Here is a 25,581-nt window from a genome sequence, read left to right as displayed (position 1 = left end):
TCGGCTGGTCTGCCACAACATTCTTTTTACCAGAGATGTACCAGGTTTTCAGCTCAATCCAACTAGGTTGGTTTCCACCAATATAAATTATCATGATCCCCAAAAGGACAAATGTTTGTCTCGAACATGCTTCTCTGACAAAGCGAGGGTGAGCTAATCATCCAGATGGCTATCTGGACAACAGAGAAATAGGTGGATTCCCTTGGAGTGTGCCCAAGCCTAAGCCAGTGTGGAAACTCAGGTGGACACCTGTGGGGCAGTCAACATGCCAGAGCAGAGGGCCATGAACTGAAAGACTTCCCTTGGCACATGAAGGAACTTGTATTGAGCTGTGGTAAATAGGGATGTGGAAATAAGCATCCTGGAGATCAGTCAAGAGCATGAAGTCTCCCTCTCTGATAGAACCAGCACTGAACAAACAGTCTCCATCGTGAAGGGGGTGTGTCTGATATAGCTGTTTAGTGCTGAGAGGTCCATGATGGGTCTCCACCCTCTCAACCGTTTCTCTACTAGAAAGAGGTGGCTGTAAAAGCCTGGACACCTGGTCCAAATGATCTCAATTGCTCCCTTCTGCATTATCTTAACCTCTACCCACATAGCTTTGAACTTGGTTGAGTTGGCGGTACAGTATATGCCTAGGAAGGGATTGGGTCTAGGAGAAAAAGAGGTGAAATGTCCTTTAATAGGAATCTGTATCCAACCTTCAGAATTCTTACTACTCACTACTGTACTCCATTTTGCTGCTATGCTGTCCAATGGCTTGAAAGCCCCCACCTGTGGGAGCAGAATGGGGTTGGGGGGGAGGGGGAAGGCTGACCTCATCAGGAGCCCCCCTCTATTTTATTTTGCCCTATCTCTTCTTAGAGACTGACTCAGGTAAGGAAGGCAAGAGGGCTGAGAGGTGTCTGAGCCCTTTGTTGAGGCAGATGGAATGGGGTCCTCTCTGGCTTCATCTGTGGTCTCACTGTGTGGATGGCAGGGTAGTGTCATTCTGGTTAGGGGGTCATGTAGTCAAAGTGGTCAATTCCTCTGGCTAGTCTTGAAGGGGTCTGCTTGAGATAAAGAGGGTGTCATGTGAATCCTCCCTCATTGTCATTAATGCTTCTACTTTCCCTGGTGAAAAGTAGAAGGGAGAGTCCAGGATCAAACTATTTCTGAGGCAGAGCCAACTCTTATGTGAAACTTGCTTTGACATGAGCAAGAGGCACAAGTTGGAGCATGATTTTGGCCCAAACATTGGTGATCTGGTGGGCTAGGAAGGTGATAGCCTTCCAGCCAAATGCCATAAACTTCCTTGCCCTTGTCCAAAACTTCAGGGGCAACTCCTCCTCCATCATGGTGCCTGTGGTGCCCTGCCACATACCTAGACTTGGAGTGCAGACATCATTACAGTCTCTAGGTTGACTCCATGGAGTTGGCATCCTTGACAGTTTCTCCAATGGAACATTGTCAGATCGAGGTGGGAGAGTGAGTTGCCTGTGTCCTTGGGATCATATTATTTCTTCTGTCTGGATAACAGAGGATGGAGTAGCTTTCCTGATTTGCTGGCTGTACAGGAACTGGTAGATCCAAGATCAGCTGTTCACCTATGCCAAACACCACAGGGAAGCTCTAAGGTAGCCTTACTGATGGTCTCATTTTCAGGGCTGAACCCACTACCCACACCAAAAGAGAGATCACTGGTAAAGCTTAAGCAGAGGATGCCTCCCCAAGACCATTAAGCTCATGAATGAGTGAAATGACATTTTGGAACCATTGCTCTTGGTCTGAGGGTAACATTTTAGAAGGGGTGGGGGCTTTCTGAAATCTGCAGTTCTGGTGGGTCATGCTGTATGGAGATTTTTCACGTTGTAGGAGAAATTGTAGATTTCTGCTCCTACTTTCGCTTCTGTTCATGTGCCCCAGACGGAGGGAGCGTACATGAAGGACTCCATAATATTGGGATTCCCACTGGAGGTTCCAGCCAGTGAGCAGGGAGATCTCTCCTGAGAGATATTGGTTTCTATAGTTTCCTGAGGGAGGAAGGAATGAGACTTCAGGGAGGAAGGAATGAGACTGTCCCAAACAGTGGAGGCCATTGAGCATCTCGCCTATGCAACCACCTCTGCCCTTGGTTCATGGACTAGGAGATGGTAGATCCCATCTGCTCCTCGAGAAGTGGTAAGGGCTCTTGGGAATTTCTTCCCTGAGAGCACTGAGAGGAATGGGAGTCTTAAGTCTTCTGTGAAAACCCAAGGCCTTGATCTTGACAGACTTGAGGGGTGATGGTGAGTGCCTTCTTCAAGAACATCCATCACTTGACAGGGGCTAACTGGATCTTCTCTGTTTCCCGAGAGAGGAGCGGTGATAAGGCGAGTGCTTGATGATTTCTTCTTTGACTTGTTGGTAGGCAGAGTCCAAGGAACTGGATGAGGATGATGAAGATGGTGAAGGAGAGTGGTGACGTTTCTAGGCGGCAACCTTCTTGCTTTCAAGAGAGGTGTCGGGGATTGGCAAGGGGGCTGGGATAGGGTGGTGTGAGGCAAGAACTTCCACTGACTTGGCCAGCAAAGGTACCTCCTGGGCAGTAAATCTGGTGGGGAGTGAAGGACAAAGGGCAAGACTGTACTTGTTCTTGCCTTGCTGCCCAGCTCAAGACACTCAACATCGTGTCTATTCTCCATCCAGACAAAAAACTAACAGCACAAAGGCATCAAAAAAACACATGAACTAGCACTTAAAGCGAGATAAGGCATTAGTTTCACATAAGCAAACACTTAAAATTGGATAATCACAAACACAGCACAAGAATCACACAAAGGAATCAGCCAGAACAAGTGAAAAGAGTGAATGCAACAAAAAATTTCACTCAATCGCAGCCAGAACAACAATGGGTGGTGTAGGATGAGTGAGAATGGGCATCCCCTCTTCCCCACCTGGATACCAGCTGGTCCTACACATGCGCTGGAAGGATATTCGATACATGAAAGATGTAGTGTTTGTAGCTATAGGAATAAAAGTGTGTATTCAGATAGGTTCAAGTCACGAAACACTGCAAGATCTCTCTAATATCTTTATTTTAATAAGTGTACATCATTTTTCATTAATGATACATGTCCATGAAATTTCATTAGAGTTCCAAGTGATGTGGAGGATAACCAGTTGACATTTAACTTACAAACTAAACAAAAATCAATGAACCCAAAAGCTTTCCTAAATTGACACATGAAGAAGAAAAACATGAAGTGAATAAAGAGATAAATTAGATGAAGATACGAAAAAATTTAAAATCTTCTATACAATGAAGAGGAAGAGAGTAAAGCACATCTATGCAGATTGGATGATACCTATTCGCTTTCTATCTTAAGATTGTATCACAGTGACGGAATGTTTGTGCAGGTCTGGCAGAAGCTAATGGTCTGACTCATGAGTAAGTGTTTGACCCACAAAATCTTGAACTGCTCTATAAACATTAATCAGTTTTTATCCACTTAACTCTAGAAGGAGTTATACTGCTAAAGTTGGATTAAATGCTGACAATATCAGAGACAACATTGCTTATGCTTAAGTCATACTTGAAGAAGCTGCCTTGTGACACAGCAGAATACTGTGAAAACTCATGAGTCGGAGCACTACATAATTGCCAACAGTTACTAATCTAGAGTGTGACCCAAATAGTTTTGGCACAAAGTGTTCTGCTAGTTAAGCATGAAAATATCTTACCACCTCACCCTTTATTTTCAGAAGGGGCTTTAAATATTGGGACATGGCAATCTGTGCCATAGGGGATGGAAAAATATTGCTGCCAGATATTTTAAGCTAACAATGTACTATGGAATAACTTACGCAAGTACCTTCTGTCACACAATTATGAAAAATTAATGAGAAAGTTCCCTGGCAGATGAAGAATATATAACAGGCTGAAATGTGCCTTAGGAATGATACTTGAAAGATTACCTTGGCTTCATTGCAATCCTGACTTGTGTAAATGAATGTTTAAGTGCCCCCTAAAATCCCTCAAAACTATTGCTAGACCCCATAAATATAAAAAAGCAAGTTACAGGCATGTCTATTCTGTAGATTTTACATATGATTTCTAGTAAAGGTAAAGCTACAGTCTTCAGGAACTTATAAGATATATATCCAACAATTACATGATATTCTGACCACTATTCAGATTACTTGCCCATATGAGACCAACAGAAATCACTAGACCCTACAGCTGATAATAAAAAAAAATAATTTCAGCATTAGATTTTACAAAATACAGAGCTTGATTTTCTATTCATATTTTAAATATTTAACAACACATCAAAAAATAGAATAAAACAGAATATCGTGTGACTAACAGTTAAAAATATTTTATAAAATCAACATTGACGCCAAGGGCACAATAAAAAAAATAACATACCACTCACATTTTACACTTCTATCAAGGTACAGCTAATAATGCTGTTAAAAGTTTCTCGTCAACCCTAACTCTTAAGCAATCAGATCCATTCAAAACATGAAAGCGTAATCACAGACAAACAAATTGTGATTTCTTTATGTTTGTAACTATTGTCTCCATTTTAGATGTTGCCAAATCTTTACAAATATATTAATGCAAAATCTACAGGTAGGAGACACTGGTATCAACATCAATACCATATGCCTTAATACCCTTCAGTTCTTTAAGCGAGGCAGTACAGTATCTACAGAGGGGTTTCAGTAGTGTTATTTTTGCTAACTTCAGTCGTACTATTGTTCATTACACTAACTGATATATTTGTATTATTTAAAGCTGGTGGAGAGAGAGATGATGAGCTTATTTGTGATGGTGTTGTAGTGTTGAAATTAGGTGCTGCAGTAGTAGTAGTAGTAGTAGTAGTACTGGTAGTGGTAGTGGTATCAGTACTGGTTGGGGTAGATACAGTGGTAGAAGTACTGGTAGTTGTAGTGGTAGTGTTAGAAATACTGACAGCAGTAGTGGTATAAACAGTGGTAGAATTACTACTGGAAGGACTGGTAGTGGTAGAGGTACTTGTAGTGGTACTGGGAGTGGTACTGGTAGATGTAGGTTGTTCAGGATTATCAGTCACTTGTATCACTTTACTCTCAAGAGGTTCTTCCATGAGTGGGCCCAATTCAGTTGTTATATCTTCAGGAAGTGAAGTGGTGGTTTCAATATCACCGGTTGTGCTAGTTGGAATCTCTTCCAAAGGTTCTTCAGTTGTAGTTATTTCAGTAGCAGGTACAACTGAACTGTTCATTGTGAAAGGTTCAGTAACTGGAGGTTCAGTAGTTGGAGGTTCAGTAGTTGGAGGTTCAGTAACTGGAGGTTCAGTAGTGGGAGGTTCAGTAGTTGAAGTACCATTCGAAGAGACTGAAACTGTTGTTCCAGGAATCTGAGTTGTTGTAACAATACTTTCCTCACCACAAGTAACTATTGAATTGTTTTCACATTTCTGGGTGTTAACATCAAACATGGTATCACCAGTGCATAAGAATTTCAAATCTAGAATTTGTCTATCATCAAAACCTGGGGAACAGTAATGGAATACTCGGCAATTAGCTTCAGTATCAGGATAAAACTGTTCTAGCTTTTTGTCTTTGCATGTAAAGTTTGTTTCTGGTAAATTATCTGTTTTGATAGGACGATCTACAGGAGTTGGTTCTGGAGTCGCTGATGTCGCAGTTCCATTCTTAGCTACACCTTCAGTGGGAACAGCTGTTGTTGATCCATTTACACCTGCCACTGGTGATACTGTTTCTCCAGTAGTAGGTGTAACAGTAGTTGAAAGAGATGCAGTTGCATTTTCTGAAGAGGTACCATTAATGGTAGTAGCAACTTCATGTGTTGTAGTGGATGGTACTGAAGTAGTATTTTCTGCTACTGAAGTAGTATTTTCTGCTGATAGATGTACTGGGGTTTCCGAAGTTGAATTTGTTGGTGTTGGAGTTGTTGATGTTGTTGTTGTTGTGTTGTTGTTGTTGTTGTTGTTACATTATTAACACTAGCAGGTGTAACAGTGACATTGTTCTGTGTTTCATTAACCGTTTTTAACAAAGGTGGTGAATCAGTGACATGATCCTGTGGTGGGTGAGAAAAGGAGGAATTTGAAGATACTGGAACCTCATGATCTGAGGGATGCACACTCTGCGCTGCAGTTGTGGAATTAACTAAAGAGGGAGAATTCTCAGTTGTGCTGTTGACAGTGGGCTGAACTACTGATTTAGTTGTATTTACAAGATCAGGATCTAAAGGCAAGGGTGCAAATGTTGAGATTTCAAGAGGAGCCTGTGGAAGTGAAGGGAGAACTGTGCTAGAACCTGGAGTTTCTGTTGGGCCTAGCTCAACAGTCACTGTGCTTGTCACAGTAACAGTTGCTACTGGCTGAGTAGCTGTTGTGCGTGGAGGCACATCCGTTACTGTTGTTGTTGGTAAGGTTTCAGCTATTTTGCTTGGGGAGTGAAATGTGGCTGAAGTAGGTGAATTAATTTCTGACAGCAATGCTTTTGATGAAGCATCTTTGGAGTGTTTGTTTGTTACTGGAGGAATAGTTATGGTGGGCAGGGGGTTAGGTAAAGTAGCAGTTGGATTTATGTCTACTGGTTGTTCAGAGGATGATGAGGATGAAGACAATGATAATGAGGATGATGATGTTGATGATGATACTGAAGAAACTTCAAGTAATGGTTCTTCTATTTTAGTTTGCTCATTAAGCAAAGCTTGTTCAGCTGTTGTAGTATTGACAACATCCCTCTTTTTGCGATGAACATATGCATATCGGTTTGGTGATGAATTTTCTCCATGAACCTTCTTAGGAAAGTCAGCATCTTTTGTGTTTAGAGTGTAAACTTCAATGAAAGCTGTATCACGAGCATTTTCAAGTGTCCAGTTTTGCAAATTTGCAAGATTAAGCAAAGCTCTACGTGCATGGGTATCATCTAAATCTGCACCATTCACAACATTAATCAATGGAGGAAGAGCTGCCCTTCTCAGCCTGTGAGACAGAAGTGATCCACTGACTCCTTTCTTGCTGAAACCTGTTTTCAGCGAATTCAATCCTAGAATCCCACTGAGTGTCTCCTTAACACAGTTTACCTGTAAAAGTTTTATATACATTAGTATTTTCCCCTCACACAACCTAATTTTCAATGTAACCAATAAATTACAAGAACAGATAGGCTCCTTCATTATACTAAACAATTCAAGTATTATTATACTAAACAATTCAAGTATTATACAGTAAACCCCCTGTATTTGAGGGGATGCGTACCGCACCCCCCCATAGCTAAAATCCGCGAATACTTAAAACTCCTCTAAAAACACTTAGAATTGCTTATTTTGATAGTTTAAACACAAGAAAAACCCTCTAAAAATGCTTATACCTGACTATTTTAATAGTTTTATCACAAAAAGTGCATTTGGTCATGAAAATTATATGAAAATATAGTAATCAGTGAATATTTGAATATTTCTCAGCGAAAAATACCGCGAATGGGCGAATTTTCAGCGAATAATGGGTAGGTAAGTTCCACAGAGAAATCCGCGAATACGTGAGTCCGCGAATTGTGAGAACGCGAATAGGGAGGGTTTACTGTAGTATGTTTTATTACAAAGGAAAAAACTTTTTTCTAGTTTTATATGTTTATGCTAAAGATGATAAATTACTACTATGCTAAAGGTGTAAATTACTACTAAAAAACTTCCTAACTTTAGCATAGCAAAATACTGGTTTTGTATTATACTATGTGATAACAGAAACAGTATTAGAATTCATCAAGCACTCAATACCCCATTAATTCTATTTTCATGATAGCAGCTGATATGATAACACAGGAAATTAAGTTCTAAATATGGGTAAAAATGGCTAATCCAAGATTTTAGAACATTTTTACACAAGTCTTTCTAAAAATGTAAAATGAAAGTTACGAGGATTATCCTTAAATAAAAGGATTAACTGTATGAATAATTTTAACATTATAGAAAACTGTTTTTTGTTAATTTAAGGCAATTTTAGTGTAACTCTTAGTTTAAGTAGTTCTGTATCCAATAGAAGGAGAGGGTGAAAGGACTTAACCAAGGTAAAGGTTTAAAAAAATTGTGTCCTTATAGATATAAAAGCATGCTATATTAAGGCCAAATTCTGTAAGTACGTAAGTGGAAAGATAACTGAATTACAAGGTAGTACAGTACATTATTACAATTAGCATAAGCCATCAGGAGAGATGAAGTGATGAACTAAATTGCTCATGTTACTTTCCAAACTAAGGACCCACAATAATTTGGTCTACATTGGGTACATTACACTGTCAAACTCAATCTATCTGAGTTTAAGTGAATACTGATTATAAAAAAAAAACTGGCACTTAAAACTGAGGAGATAGAATATTCACTGAGAGGGTAACATCCTCCAATAATGACCTAAATCACAGTTATCATTGTTGTTGGAAGAAACTCCACTCTAAGCAATTCTATTAAGATAATACGGATCCCAGGAGGCTACCAAGTTTCCGTAAGAATTATGGTGTTCCAACAACAGACTATCTAAAGCAATTAAGTACAAGGCATTAATAGAATTATCTCTGTAGATCCAGAAAACTATGCAAGCAATGCATGGATTTTTGACATCATTACAAAACATTTTTTAAGTGACGTTCACTATTTGCCAACAACTGTGACTTTCAAACAACTTATTATTTGACTACAATGTAAACAAAACAGTTTTCCATACCTGATTCTGCCCTAACTTTTACCTATTATCATACGACTGACTCTTGAACTCTTCCAACACAAAATGGAAAAAAAACTGAGGTAAAACAAACCTTTTTAGAAGGCAAACATCGTTTCTGCATTTGAGAAAATAGGTAATCTTTCTTGCATGAATAATGCCTTTCAACAATATTGCCATCAACTCCTTTTTCACAGACCACATAGTTTTGGCAGTTGTTTGCTAGGTTAGCCAATGGAGTACCTAGTGGCTGACTGAGACAAAGATCCACAATTGATTCTGTGAGAAAAAAGAAAAATAATTTTACAAAAGGACCCGCCAAATATGATTATGATAAAATTCTATAATAAACCAATTTTACTTGGTAAATTAGTAATAACAAACACTTTACTGATCAGGCTCCAGACATAAACTTTTATGAGAATTGCGTTTTAATAACCTGACTCTTCCTTTCTGCCCTCAGATGAAAAAAAAAATTTTTACAATTGAAACAAATATGATACCATTAAATGTAATTAGCCTTATTCTGTGCAGAATATACCAATGCACACAACTCAGATTTGAAGGCAGAACCCAGCTGTGCATGTACCAGCCAACCTCAGCTAATTCTTATGAATCAACTCATTCTTCTGCGTTTACTAACTCCACCTGAAGAGTAAGGGAAATGGAGGAGGGAACTAGAAATCATGATTAACGAGTTTTTATACAAAAATGTTTTGTTGTAAAAATCATTTATTACACACAAATTCATCCTGAATACTGTAACCTGAACTGCAAATAGAAGAGAGGCAAAGGCAGATGATCTTTGAAAGAGAAAGGTATACTGTATGTAGCTGCAGGAAGCCCAAGAGGAAGTTGGGGTCAGTAATCAGCCTTGAAGTCTGGAGTACTTCCATAAGTAATAAATCTGTAATGGAGAAACAACCCAGTGTAGCACAATCGCCAAGCACAAGAAGAATAAAAGCTGTTACTCCAAGATACACAGACATGAGGGATGAATTCATGAGGAGGATGAAGATGAATGACCCAGATCCCCTCAAAGGTAAGTACCTGGTGCACCGAGACAATAGGTCTTAGAGAGTAAACATCATAAGAGTAACATCATGTTGGTGAAATATAGCAAAGGTATTTTGACAGTATCAAGTGCCCATTTTCTGTATGGCAAAAAGTTGAAGATAAAGGCCATGAAGAAGGATTGGTCCTTCATCCAGAGCAACAAAAGATCTCAAGAAACATTCATATAAGCCCATGAAATGGCTTAACACAGCCATTTAGAAACAATGATTTTGACATGTGTGAGGAACAGACATGAAAGAAAAGGTTGAAAGGAATCTGTTCTGTGGAGACAGGACCTGAGCACTCTCATGAGATACAGAATTCTTTAGGAGAAGGAGGAGAGAAGCTGGGGTAACAAAAGAATCAAAGAGCAAGCCATCCTTGCCGGTGGCTCAAATGAGATACTTTGCCTAAAAGAACAAGGAGCATACTGACAGGATTAGAGGCAACGGCAATTGGGAATATTGTCTTACCGAGTCAAATCCAAAAGCATAGTGTCTGACAGCAGCTCACAAGGGGGTACAGTGAGGCTGTGAAGTACTAAAATGAAGACCTAACTTCAAGGTTTACAGTCACCGAAAAAAACTTCGAGCACCCACTTGATAGGAATAAAAATCAGAATCAATTATTAAAAAATAAAAGAAAAGTTTTTGCTCTTTTGCCTTTTATTCAATATTCTGATAATCCATCATTTTTAAGTACCTCTCTCATTCTTTTTGGCATAGAATGAGCCAAGTCTTTGAGAAAATGATCATCAAACTCTTCAAACCAAAACCTCCAAATAGCATTCTTCAACTTGGCCACAGATGTTTTCTTTCCTTCCATGGCATTCAAGTCTCTGCTTCATTTAAGCCCAGCAATTTTCAATAGGATTCAGGTTTGGTGAATTGCCAGCCCATTCTAAACTTTCAATATTATGTTCCTTAAATACTTCATTAGCATCTTGTGATCAGTGGCAAGCAAGGGGCTCCATCATGCATAAAGACCCGCATACCTAATACAGTGCCTTATTAGGAACCAGTTCATTCTCTAAAACATTAGCATAACTCACATCATTCATAGCTGTACTCTATGGAAGGAAATATAAAACACCACTACCCCCATATCCACTGAAACATCCCCATACCACCATGTAAGCTAGATGCTTTACAGTTTTGACTGTATACTTTGATGCAAAGCAGTCTGATCCTTGGGGCCTCCATACCTTCTTGCCAACACTATGAATGACTTGTTCCCAATCCTTTTCAGTCCAGTGCAAATGATCTTTACAAAATTTCTCTTGCTTATTCTTCATGGCATCTAAAAGAAGAGGCTTTGCAGCAACACAAGAGGGGGAGACCAAGGTCTTTCTGTAAACAATGTTGCACAGTTCTTTCTGAGGCATTTCCAAGCAACATGAGTTTTTCTGCCTTCAAAACCTTCACTGGAATTGATGGATGTTTCATAACAATCCTTTTAATAAGGTTGTCTGTCTTTCCATTAGTCTTTTTTTGGTCAGAGCCTTTTTTACTTTGTAATGCAGTTTCTAAGTCGGTTTCCGTAGCACGCTGGCACCACATTCACACAGTGCTTTTGGTGATGACCCTCTCTTTTGCTATGGCTGTCTTAGACTTCCAACTTCTCCATAAAGTGACAACCTCAGTCTTCTTCACAACTGATAGAGACTTTTGAGGCATCGCGTTTGAAGTTTTTTTGCGGTGACTGTAACATTAGATAAAGGAATAGAATGGCTAAAGAAAAGGACCAAAAATGTTCCTAATGTTTCCTTACTCCAAGCCATACTGAAGATTGAACTTACAGTAGAGCAATAACCTTTGATTGAGGAGTGAGAGAGGGTTTCTTGACATTCTTCAGGTATATGAAAAAGTCTGTTAAGGCATTCTCCATACACTACCTCCATTAAGCTATTAACCGTCATTTATTATTATTAATTATTATTATTATTTTATTTATTTATTTTTTTTAATTATTATTTTCACAAAAATATGAAGGTGACAGCACAAAATGAAACTTTTCACAGACATACCACTGCACAATATATGGGAGAAAACCATGTTGTCATTTAGGAATGTATGTTTTGCATTTTTGTTTCCTATTAAATAGGGTTTCATTTTTAATTTTATGCTTTTAATATTTCTATTAATTATATCTCTATACTGTAATTGGAAACTTGACTTTTACTGAGCACTGTCTACATTTGTTTAAAATTGCCTGAACTGTAAGATTCCTGTTACACACACATGACTATCTTGATTTTCAAAGAAGTTTAATTTTCATATTCAAGAAAACAGACAATATGAAATATTTCTGAAACATTGCAGTTTTCTAACATCCCCTTTGAAAAGATTAACAGTTCAGTAACATTATGGAGAATGCACTAAATTTTGTCCTCAATTACAAGGAAAATAAAAACCCAACAAAATACAGTGCTGCAGAGTCATTGTCAATAGGAGACTTAGACTTCCTATATCTTTTGTTATTTTGCTGATGCTAATTCAAAGTAAATTTTGTTGTAGGTTGATTATAAAATAAATAATTAAAACCATAAGTTATTTCAAATATACAGTACTTCACGATTATTGTATAACACTCCAAGGTAAGCAAGTCTGTTACTGATAAGGTTGAGCTACTGACAGCAAAGTATTATTGTAAATTAAATCATGAAGTCACATTGCTCAGCTCTAAAAGGGCTGGTCAGAATTCTCTGCTTGTAAACGAGTGATAAAAATTGCTGCATGATAGTTAACAGGAAAATTCACCTAGAGCGGCTTAAGCAAAGCACACTTCAAGTGATACCCAAACACAGTCCTGAAAGGAGAATTTGCAATAGCCTACAATTCAAAAGGACACTTTATGTAATGTGCTTAACATGTTATAAAATTAAATTCATGCAAATTAGATACATTACATATGGCTTAATGCTTGCCTTTCAAACTATTACTGTACATACAATTTAATGCTTGCCTTTTATACTATTACATATGGTTTAATGCTTAAGTGCCTCTTCCTTAATAATTCTATAGTTAAAATCAGTGTCTTAAACTCTACCTCATACACCAACAAACAAAGTGATCTGCAAAAAGTCTTTTAGAAATGTAGTTATTCAAGTTATACACCAAAAGCTTCGGTTTAAGAAAATTTGAGGTTTTCAACTGGGAATCCTATATGAACTAAATTCTTTTCCTTTATTACAAATTATATAAAATCCTTTCTTTTATTACAAATTATATAAAATATCTCCTTTATTACAAATTATACTAAATTCTTTTCCTTTATTACAAATTATATAAAATCTTTTCCTTTATTACAAATTATATAAAATATCTTAAAATTTTGTTTCCCTTAATAAGTATCTCTGTTTAAGGTATGCAATTATACCTGGTATAATGCATGCTGCCTCAAGAGTAGTCATTCACTACATTAAAGAAATTTAAGGGAGTATCTCTTGTGATTTACTAAATAAAACATTTGCAGCCTTAGCAAGGTGAAGCAAATTTGGATCAAACAAATTAGAGCTGGCTGGGAATAGTACAACACCAGTGAATTAGATGGCTTGTATTATCTCATACATAGTGGGCTTGAGTATTGGCTATGGTACAGTACCTTCAATCTGCCTACCAGGTTATATCAAGTACCTTCACCAATGTAACAAATAATACTTGGTTTACCATTTTTATTTTAGAGAGATCTTTACCTGTACTACGACGGAATCGGGAAGATAAATCAAGGAGAGAGGAAGAGGAGGAAGAGGGAGATGATTGGATACGAGGAAAATCAAACTGCTGTTCAGGTAACTGGGGTTCCAACGCTAAAAAGACTGTGAAAAGAAAAATTCAGTGGGGGAAGGATAAGAAAGAAATAGCTTCATAAACAATAAGAAAAATGTCACCTCACGAGTTCACACTCACGAATACCGAGATCTTTTACTGATCCTCTGACAAATAATTTTTACTTGGATTGTATATCTTATCCTCATCTAAGGTAAATACTAAACCTACAACAATTATAAGCTACATTCTAATTAATTTTCCAGACATCTAACCTACTGTTAATTATGAAAGAACATACCTAATCAGGTACCACATGAAACATGATGATACACTAGACCCCACACGTCTATTTTCCAGCTAAATAAATTCATGATCTTTTGATATATCACTCAAAAAAAGGTTGCCCCAAAGTACATCAAGCCAACAGTTAACAGTGAAAAATTACCACCAGCCAACTGGCAAGCACCTTCCTCCCCTCAGTTGAAAATTAATCTTCCTTTCAAAACTACATAATTTCAAAGTTTGAGTATGCAATAAATGTAGGTCAGCATTAAACTTTCTATTAAAAACTGGTAATACACAATCCTATTACACCTCTCTGAAATAAGTGTAACCAATGACCTGTCGAAGTTGCATTCCAAATACGGTATAATGCACTTCACATGAATTGAAACCTGCAAATTTTTGGATAGCAGGAAAAATCTTATCCACTTAAACTTTAATTCACACCTCAAAACTTTTGGGCAGCAGAGAAAATCATTATAACACAACCTACAGAAAAATGACATAGAATTCAGAGCTCAACGATCAGAGGTTTTACGCAATATTTCCTATGCAATATGGTTACTCAGAAGAGAAAATCTCAACATACTCCATAGCAGAGGAATGCTTGGTACCCATAGGCTGCTAAGTCTTCAATTTCTTAAACTTACTATTGTTATTTAGGTAGCCTAAATTATCGATTATTGTCTATGCTATTTTGTTTATTTCTTCAGTGTGAGCAATAATGCATGAATGTGTCACAAAAATATGGTTGAACATGCTATTACCATGGAGCTACGAAAGGGGCTAGTGTCCATTAACTTTACATCAATTACCATTCATCATTTCTGATTTGGGAAGGAATCAGATCATTAAATAATAAAGGAATATAATAAAACATATAGTAGAGCATACCTGGACAACTTCACAGAGACATAATTATTAAACATACAGTAACATTGGAGCTGCATTTCAGGTCATCTTTCCAATTTTAAGGGTTTCTGAGACTTATGACTCGAGTCTTCAACTTTCAATATTTTCAATGAATTATTTCTACCATTTTTGCTACCTATAGCTAAAATTGGTTATCTGTAGCTAAAACTAGTCACATAACTAAAATTACTTTAGTAGAAATACAATAAAATCAGTAACCTAAAACAATTTTGTTGACACTTCAGTTGTGAAAAACATTTCAGTTTGTGATACATCCACTGCACATTTCCTCTAAACACATCCTGAAAAAAAAACCCATCACACACATCATACAAAATCACACCAGCCATAACAAGAGGAACATGACTTCTAACAGGCAAACCTTGTCACCTAGACCTTTAGGTTAGAAGGCAAAGTGACAAAACATCTTGTCAACAAGCATTTAGGAGTTAGTTGTGCCCTCTATCACATGGAAGATGAATTAAAGTTATCAGTCACTGAAAATAGACCACCTGGCATGATCAATATAAATCTGATAATGGAGTGATAAACGTGAGGTTATGGAATAGTAAAGGTAAAACAAAAAAAAAAAACTACTGTACAGTACATCCAAAATGAGCTAAAATGAGTGTTTCATGACAACCCCATCAATCATAGATATGGCCCCATTTGTGGAGCTGCCCCTTACTTCTCATTCTTTTTCTAACAGACAGGAGGATGAAGGTAGACTCATGATGATTTTGTGTCCCAAGGACCCTTAAGTATCCATCAATTGTCTACACTTTTCATGAGTCTGCAGCAATGTAAAGAGCTCTCCAGAATGCCCCATCTCACTTCCTCTCTGCAGGACAAGTATTTTTTAACAATATCCAAAGGCTATTTCACTTTTCATTAGCTAACTTATATTCATTTTCTAATATTTTTTACTTCTTTCCATTGCTAAATCATTTACAATAACTTTAATTCTCTTACTTGGAAAATACTTTCAGCTGCTGGTTTCTTCACCTGGTCTGACACCTTCAGATGATGACAAAGTAGCTAAAAATTTATGGCTAAGTAGTCAAAAATTTATCATGAACATTAACTATAATCTTGTTGTCTTGCAAAGTTTTGTGTACTTTATAAAATTACATTTTTTCAGGTTTTGATGTCAATTTCTTGTTATTAAGTGATTACTGCCAACTGTTGGTTAATTTATTAGTGTTCACAGACATACCAGGTAGATTTTCCGTTTGCAAGTTGGCTCCATTAGTTTTTTGCTCTACTGACTATGAGCACAGGACATACTGACTGTCCTTACTACTTTGTACAATGCTTTCAGTAATTTCTAGTATAGTAATATTTGTTATTTTGTATTTTGGGGGGATTTCCTTCCTACCAGTAACAAACCTTGTTATCACAAGGTGGGTTTTTAATTTTGCGATTTTGTTAATTTTGAGTACGCATCAAATAAACCTCTCGGTAACTGCTACAAAATACATTACTTTGTTTTTTTTCAGCTGTTTTACTGATATGTACTAACACTTTCTCATATTTGTTTATAATGATATTTTGTTACAGTGTACTGCATGTATTATGTATGCCACCAGCCTTCTTCAGAAGACACTTTCCATTTTTATGACCTTTCTTAGTTCTGGACCTGTGTGGGCAGTATTTTCTCAAGTGTTCAATTTTGCTATGCCTCAGCAAAAAAGTGAAGTTACCTCCTGATGTGGACCATCAGCTTTTATGCAGCAGCTGTCATAGTCAGGTGTGTTCATCTGACCTCACCACTGAGGTAGGAATGCTAATCCACCACAACAAGAGCTCTCAGTACTTGTATTGCTTTTAATGTAAAATGACATTTTTATAATGAAATAAACTTTTATATATAGTTACCAAATAATTACATAGCCATTAGTTTCTACTTTACGTGGCAGCTCAAAATTTAAAAATTGCAGTAGTGCTCTTTTGTTTTGGGTGTAGGAAGGCTGCCTCGCCACTTTCGGAGAAGAATAGGTACAACACAGCTAAAGAGCTCAATTCATTTATGCTCTCTGTCCATGAAAGGGGAGGAGGGAGGGCTTCAATCACGTAATTATTTGGTAAATATATATAAAACTTTATTTTATTATAAAAATATTTTTATTTAAGTAACTTACCAAATAATTACATAGCTGAATCCCACATTGATAGGAGGTGGGATACATGGACATATACTACTCAATAACCCTAAGGGATGGAGGAGAATTTGAAATAGAGAATTTAGCCAGCATCGTGAAATGCTTGTTGTAACCTTACCTGGTGAGGGAGCTACAGCAGGTAGATTCTGCCTCTGATTAGCGCTCCTCTCGACCTGTAGTTAAAGTCAAGTATACCTTAGTTTAACCAGACCATGAGCTGATTAACAGCTCTCCTAGGACTGGCCCGAAGGATTAGATTTATTTTGTGGCTAAGAACCAATTAGTGGTGTGGCGGTAGAGCCAAGGGCTGCCTCTACTCTAGTGGGGGCTTTGCAACATAGGAGTGAACTGCAGGTTGCCAAAGCTAACAATCCAATAAAATATATACATATATACAATAAACCCACCGTATTCGCGTTTTCACGATTCGCGGACTCTCCAATTCGTGAGATTTTCTGTGGAACGTATCTATAAATTATTCGTGAAAAATTAGGCAATTCACACTCTTTCTCGTTGGAAAATGTTCACTAATTAGTACATTTTGATCTTATTTTCATGACTAAATACATTTTTTTATGATAAAAAAAGATTTACTAATATTCAAATATTATTAAGATTAATAATCATAATAACTACAGTAATAATAATAAAAAAAAAAAAAAAATAATAATAATAATAATAATAATAATAATAATAATACTACTCTAAGATTAAATAATATGCAACTCAAAGAGAGAGAGAAACTGGTTTTCTCCCCTCCATTCAGGAAGGACCCGACCTCGTTAAAGCGAAGATAGACGCTCAGAATTGATACTATTGAAATATTAAAATTATATTAGAGTACTATTGAAATTATATTAAAATGATAAGTGTTTCAGGATGATAGTGTAAGCATTTTTACGAGGGTACATTTTATGATAAAATGATTTATGGTACATACTAATTTTCAAATATTAATATTAAGTTTAATAAGATTAAATAATAACAATAAAAATAATAATTCATGTAAGTCGAGGTGGTAACTATTTCTCTCTGCTTTGGCTGGAAGGCATAGAAGTACACATGTTTATATTATGGGCAAAATGTTTAACCCTTCAACGCCGACTGGACGTATTTTACGTCGACAAAAGTTGTCTGTCGGGTGCCGAGTGGACGTAAAATACGTCGACTACAAAAAGTTTTTTTAAATATTCACGGAAAAATACTTATAGGCCTTGTTTGCGAAAAATTTTAAAGCACGCGCCTTGAGGGATGCTGAGAGTTCACGGATAACGCTGTTGTTTTGTTTACCAGCGTGACCCAGCTGCGCATGCGCAAATTTCTTTCTTATCCCAAAAGAAAGCATCAGCTAACTGCTGAAAATCTCAGAAATTCTTTAGTCACATTGTCGTAATTTTTCCACAGTTTTCTATTAGCCATTACATAAAGTTTTATGTATAAAAATGTGCACAATTTCATGTAGAATACAACAAAAAATAACTCATGGTTGTAGCTTTTATCAATTTTGACATATTTTCATATAAATCACGATAAGTGTCAAAATTTCAACCTTCGGTCAACTTTGACTCGACGGAAATGGTCGAAAAATGCAATTGTAAGCTAAAACTCTTACATTCTAGTAATATTCAACTATTTACCTCCATTTTGGTAAATAACGAGAAGTCTCTAGCACAATATTTCGATTTATGGTGAATTTTTGAAAAATCCTTCCTCATATCCCACTAACTGCTGAAAATCTTGTAAAAGCCTGACACCGCCTCTTCCAAACACGCAGGTGTTCATCGTCCATCGGAGGACAAGACAACAGAGCATCTCGTTTTCTTCTCTCTAAAGGGAACGCTGATTTCAACCATACAATATTTCCGTCTGTTTCTCCCTAACCATTGTTGTTCGATGTATGTACAATCACCACTACTTGCATTGCCATGCAAGCATTCTAATCATGTACTCATAATGTCTGTATCAAACTGTGTGTATGTTTCTGTTTGTGAAGACGCCAAACGCCTCGCTAATTGATGACGCATTTAACACACGAACACACACGTGCTAAAGAGACGGCGCCAGGCTCTTGGCACCTCAGAAATTCTTAGTCACTTTGTCAGTAATTTTTGCAACTACTTTCTATTAGCTGTTACATAAAGTTTTATATATGAAAATGTGCACAATTTCATGTAGAATACAACAAAAAATAGCTCATGATTGTACCTTTTATCAGTTTTGAAATATTTTCATATAAATCACGACAAATAGAAAAAATTCGACCTTCGGTCAACTTTGACTCGACCAAAATGGTCGAAAACTGCAATTGCAAGCTAAAACTCTTACATTCCTTCCCTCCACATGCGCTAACTCTGCTGAAAATCTCAGAAATTCTTCAGTCACTTTGTCGTAATTTTTGCACCTTTTTCTATTAGCTGTTACATAAAGTTTTATATGAAAATGTGCATACTCTGCTGTAGAATACAACAAAAATAACCTATGGTTGTAGCTTTTATCAATTTTGACATATTTTCATATAAATCACGATAAGTGCCAAAATTTCAACCTTCAGTCAATTTTGACTCGACCGAAATGGTAGAAAAATGCAATTGTAAGCTAAAACTCTTACATTCTAGTAATATTCAGTCATTTACCTTCATTTGCAACAAACGAAGTCTCTAACACAATATTTCGATTTATGGTGAATTTTAAAAAAAACTTTTTCCTTACCTCCGCATACATAACTCTGCTGAAAATCTCAGAATTTCTTTAGTCGCTTTGTTGTAATTTTTGCACCATTTTCTATTAGGCGCTACATAAAGTTTTATATATGAAAATGTGCGCAATGTCATGTAGAATACAACAAAAAATAATTCATGATTGTAGCTTTTATCACTTTTGAAATATTTTCATATAAATCACGATAAGTGCCAAAATTTCAACCTTTGGTCAACTTTAACTCGACTGAAATGGTTGGAAACTGCAGTTGTAAGCTAAAACTCTTACATTGTACTAATATTCAATCATTACCTTCATTTTGCAACAAACAAGAAGTCTCTACCACAATACTTCGATTTATGGTGAATTTTTAAAAAACTTTTTCCTTACGTCCGCGCGCTCTAACTCTGCTGAAAATCTCAGAATTTCTTTAGTCACTTTGTTGTAATTTTTGCACCGTTTTCTTTTAGCCGTTACATAGAGTTTTATACATGAAAATGTGTGCAATTTCATGTAGAATACAACAAAAAATAGCTCATGGTTGTACCTTTTATCAGTTTTGAAATATTTTCATATAAATCACGATATAGAAAAAATTCGACCTTTGGTCAACTTTGACTCGACCGAAATGGTCGAAAACTGCAATTGTAAGCTAAAACTCTTACATTCCAGTAATATTCAATCATTTACCTTCATCTTGCAACAAACGGGAAGTCTCTAGCACAATATTTCGATTTATGGCAAATTTTTGAAAAAACTTTTTTTTACATCTGCTCATTACATATTCATGCATCATTTTGTGATAATATTTTCTCTGTGTTGCTTTGATAGTTTTACAATTTGTTGTATACCAAAATCATAGCAATTCAGTGTACAATACAAAGAAAAAAAATAACTAATTAGCTTTAACCGTTTTGCTCACTGCGCGATTTGTATACAATATATAAAATTTTTTTCGCACTGTCATATATTCCAATATTTATATATGATGATATTTTTTTCATTTCTGATGGTTTCATACTAAACTTCAGGCAATGAGAAAAGGGGGAGCCAAAAATGAACTCTTTAATCTTAAAAACTAAGCGTGCTGTGATTTTTTTAAAAAACTTTCTTTCCGCTTCGGCGCTAACTCTCAAACCCCGCCAGCATACGGCAGACACTTTTGTAAATAGAGGCTCGGCGTTTAAGGGTTAAGATAACTTTGAAATTATATTAATAATAATAATAAAATTTCAAAGAATAATACAGTAATAGGATAATAATTTAAGGTATATTTGATGTAGGATACTTCAAGTATACATTTAGTATTTGAACTCTCACGATAAGCGTTTTTGTTTTTAGAGGTAGCAAGTATTCGCGGATTTTAATTATTTGCGGGGTTGTCTGGAATGCATCCCCAAAAATGCAGGGTGTTTACTGTATATATGTGTAACCTTGCCCTGGGTGCAGTACAAATAAAATATGACCACATAAATTTAACCTACACCACCTTAAAATTAATCCAACCAGATCATAAAAAACAATGACTGGTGGGCCCTCATGACACAGTGCCCCTAGGCTTCCCAAAGACAGACGACAATCCTTACCAAGGAGAGGGAACAGAGGGAAAGAAGGCGTTTCTCCTATTCTTCGTCCCCCAGTACCATGCCAACTGCAAAAAATGGGGCTAATGTACTGCATTTGTCATACAAAGTCTCTATATCACAAAGGTAATACATAGAGAAAATTGATTTGCACCTCCAGCACATGGACGGCAAGATCATGGAGAGAGGGCGATTCCGCTTGGATGCCAACGAAGTGGCGACTGCCCTTATTTCATGGGCCTTAACTCTGCACAAGGGTAGAGTATCCTCTTGAACTCCTGAGTGTGATTCAAAACCACTGTCCTTAAAAAGAAGGATAAGGCATTCTTGGATAAAGGACATCTGGGATCCTTAACCGAATACCAGAGATTCTCTGAGGAACCTCTAATTCTTTTAGTTTCCAGGCAGAGTACTCTCTCCTGATCTGTTGGACCCAGGATATCAGTCTAGCTCTTGACTGTAAACAAACATGGCCAGGGATCAGAAGGATCTTCGTTCTTTGCCAAGAACCCTAAGGTTAGTGAGCACATTACATTCCCTCGAGAAAAACCTACCTTCCTATCAAGGGCATGCAATTCACTGACTCTCGTTGCCATAGCAAGAGCCATTAAAAATAAGGATTTCCCTGTTAAATGTTTTAGTGAGGAGGTGTCCAAGGGTTCGAATGGAGGGCATGAAAGCCATTTCAGGACCACATCCAAATTCCAGGAGACTGTCATAGATTTCTCATTTAAATGTATTAAAAGATTTAATCAAATCACTAATGTCTTGATTTGAACACAAGTCTATTCCACTATGTTTAAAGACAGAACTCAACATATCCCTGTATCCCTTTATGGTGGATGTAGCCAGTCCTTTAGAGGACCTCAGAAACAGCAAAAAGTCAGCAATTTGGGCTAAAGTCATTTTAGAAGAGGAGATATTATGCTCTCGGCTCCAGCCAAGAAAAACTCCCCACTTGGCTTAGTAGACCGAAGCAGTAGACCGAAGCAGAAGATCAGCGCCTACATTTTGCGATTGCTTCTGCAGCTTTTCTTGAAAAACCTTTCGCTCTAACAAGCTCCCGGACAGTCTGAAGCCTGTCACAGTCTGAAGCCTGTCAGAGTGAGAGTGGATAAACCCTTGATGAAAGCAGTAAAAATGAGGCTGTATGAGTTTCTCTCTTGAGATAACAGTCTTGTGAAATCTACAAGAAGGCCGAGATGGTCCAGGAACCATTCCTTGTCTGGCCAAAAGGTAGCCACTCAAGTCATCGATATGTTGTCATGGGTGCTGAAGTTCTTCAGCAATTCTCTCACCATGCTGAATAGGGGAAAGAAAAACATCTAGGCCCTGACCAATCTTGCAGCATGGCATCTGCCACCCATGCCTGAGGATCAGGAGCTGCTTAACAAAACAAGAGGAAGGCGATGGTTCCTTGACGTTGCCAACTGGTCTATCGACGGCTTTCTCCACTGTTTCCACAGGTCGGTGCGCGCCTCTGGATTCAGTGTCCACCCCATCAGTAAAACCTGTTTGCTGCGATTTAATTCATCCTCAAAGAATAAAGCAGGTCACAATGCAGGTATTGTCGTCTTGTGTCCATAAGAGGAGATCCTTGTCTGATGTGTAAAGCAAAAAGTAATGTCGCCAACCCCCCCCTTTATTTCTTATGTATGCCAGTGCGGTCATGCTGTCTGAATGGACCATGATCGTCTTGAAGGTTGCTGCTGAGAAGAACTAAGCTAGATGTATCGCCTTCAGCTCTTTCACGTTTATGTGTAGGTTCCTTTTGGCTGGGGACCAAGTCCCGGATACTTCCATGTTGTTGAGAAGAGGCCCCCCAAACCCAGATCTGATGCATCTGAATATAACGTTAGGTTGGGGCTCAGAGGGAGCAGCAACTTTCCTACCAAGAACCTGTCTTCTGCCAGCCACCACCAAAGGTCCTCCTTGATTTCAGGAGTGATGGAGGAGACAAACACAAGTCCAGGAGGTTCTTCCTGTACCAGCTGGCTCTGAGGAAGAACTGTAACACACTGGTGTGTAACCTGCCCAACGGTACAAAGGTTTCAATGGAAGAATGTGTTCCCAAGAGGAGCATCCACTCATTGGCAGAGCAGGATGGGCAAGAGATGAAGTTTTGGACTTTCTTGATGCAGTTCTGGATCCTTTGATTGGATGGAAAAGCCTGAAAATTCAGAGAATCTATCTTCATCCCCAAATACAGATTCGATCAACTGGGAACCAACTGTGATTTCTTGAGACTGATTAAAAGCCGCAAATCCTGGGAGAGTTGGAGCATCTTGTGAAGGTCCTCCATGCACTGGGATCTCGAGGGGAAGCGTAGGAGCCAGTTGTCTAGGTAAAGGCATGCATTTATTCTCATCAGATGGGGCCATTTTGCCAGCGGGGTGAAAACACGAGTGAAAACTTGAGGGGCTATGGAGAGGCTGAAGCATGCTGCCCAAAAATGAAAGACCCTGTCCTGGAAGATGAACCTCAGATACTTCCTGGAGACTGGGTGTATTGGAACGTGGAAGTACAGTATGTATCCTGCATATCGATCACCACCATCCAGTCTCCCTGATAGATGGCTGACAGGACTGACTTGTACATTTCCATTCTGAACTTTGTTGTTTGAATGAAGGAGTGCAGAACACTGATGTCCAGGACAGATCACCATCCTCCCGATGACTTGTAGAACCCCTCTGTGCTTAGGTTTTCGACCACCTCCACAGCCTGTTTCTTGAGTAGGGCTGAGACTTCTCGAGACAGGGCCGAAAATTTCTCTGAGCCTATTGAGTAGGCCATCAAGTTGATGGGCGAGGTTGTTAATGGAGGTTTCTCCCTGAAAGGGATTGCATATCCCTCTTGCAAAACTTTCAGAACCCAAGGTTCCCACTTCTGGCCTTCCATCTGCTCCAAAAATGGAGGAGCCTTGTTCCCACTGGGACACGGAGGACAGGACCCTCATTTGCGAGTGATAGACTTGATTAACTAAAGGTTTGTCTGTGGTCGGGATTGAAAGCGGCCTCTGTCTCCTTGAAAGGGCTGCTGAGCCAGACAGGAGGCCGTCCTTACAGCAAAAAGAAGTCGACGGCACTCGTGTTGGGACTAGATCTTTTGGTTGACTGCACAAGCAGGTCTTGAGTCGACTTCTTTTCAAGTTCAGCTGTCACTCATTCCAAAGTCGCTTGAGGGAACAAACTAGTCTTGTCCACAGGTGCGAAAAGGAGGGACGATCTCTTGAGAGGGAGTGATTCCCTTAGTGGTGAATGAACACCATAAATCTTTTTTCTTAAGGCGGCCTGTCATAAAAATGGATGCTAGCTCCTGACTGCCATCTCTCACCGCTCTGTCAGCGCATGAAAGCACCCCTAACCAATCTGCAGTGAAGTTCTCCCACAGAGGAATACAATCTTCAGTCTTTTTGGCCAAAGCCCCTATGGTCCAATCGTGGAAACTCAGTACCTCGAAGACCTTGAAGATGTCTTTAAGGAGATGATCCAACTCTGAAGCAGTAAACAAATTCCTGGCTGAGGAGAACGCCTAACAATGTGTCACAATGATGAGACTGGAGAAGTCTCCTTGAGAGAAGGCAGAAACTCCCAAAGGAGCTTCTCCAGTGGAGTACAACATATACTTCTGTCGTATTAGGCGAGGAGGATGCGGCGTACAAAAAACTGCTTCGTCCAGGTCTCTCTTCTCCGCCAACCAGCTGTTGACGCGGGCCAAAGCTTACCTAAAGAAGAAGAAAGCACCTTCTGAGGCAGCCTGGAAGTCACCGCAGATTGTCACATCAAGAAAGCTGAACCCTGAGAAGTTGGAATTGCCGGAGCGAAGAAAGTCAGGTAGCAGACTAAGTATCTAAAAAGCGCCAAGTAGTTTGTAGTCAGCTGTTCCTCATCCAAAGAAAGGTTTATCTTCTGAGGAAATGGGAGACATAGGAGGTTCTGGAGGGTCATGTCACACCGAAGCAGGCTCAAGATGTTATCCAACCAATGTTGAATTGGCACCAAAGACAGGTCCTCTATCACAGAAAAAGTAGCACCTGTCAAACTAGACACTGCCTGCCCTACTGGGGGTGCTGAATGCTTGACTACTGACGGGTGTGCCTCAAGAGAAGGGCCCACTGGAAAAGGGCTCTTGGACCCAGACACCGGGCGCTCGGACACTGTACGGTTGGACACTGAACACTTCACTGATACTGAGCGTTTCGCAGACACTAGGCACTCAAGACAATTGAAGCTCGGACACTGGAACACTCAAATATTGGGTGCCCAGACACTGGGGGCTCATACACTAGGAGCTCATGCACTGGACGATCAGACTCTGAGCGCTTGGACAATGGGTGCTCATGCACTGGACAATCAGACACTGGGCACTCAGACTCTACACACTCGGACACTGGGCAGTCAAGCAGTGGATTCTCGGACACTGG

The 25,581-nt window shown here is 38.4% G+C and overlaps 1 protein-coding gene across 1 annotated transcript in view; it reads right to left on the bottom strand.

The window, feature by feature from the left end:
• Positions 1–4,651: 4,651 nt before the first annotated feature.
• The window catches only part of LOC136845721 (mucin-2-like), a 202,351-nt gene continuing 181,421 nt past the window's right edge, over positions 4,652–25,581 (bottom strand). Inside the window, 4 exon segments of the mRNA XM_067115922.1 lie at positions 4,652–5,945; positions 5,948–7,066; positions 8,791–8,975; positions 13,447–13,569. Of these exon segments, the coding sequence (XP_066972023.1) occupies positions 4,674–5,945; positions 5,948–7,066; positions 8,791–8,975; positions 13,447–13,569 (2,699 nt within the window). The 3' untranslated portion in view covers positions 4,652–4,673.

This window comes from Macrobrachium rosenbergii, chromosome 14 (genome assembly GCF_040412425.1).
Source record: "Macrobrachium rosenbergii isolate ZJJX-2024 chromosome 14, ASM4041242v1, whole genome shotgun sequence".
NCBI classification, from domain to species: Eukaryota; Metazoa; Arthropoda; class Malacostraca; order Decapoda; family Palaemonidae; genus Macrobrachium; species Macrobrachium rosenbergii.
This window is presented reverse-complemented; position numbering and strand designations above follow the sequence as displayed.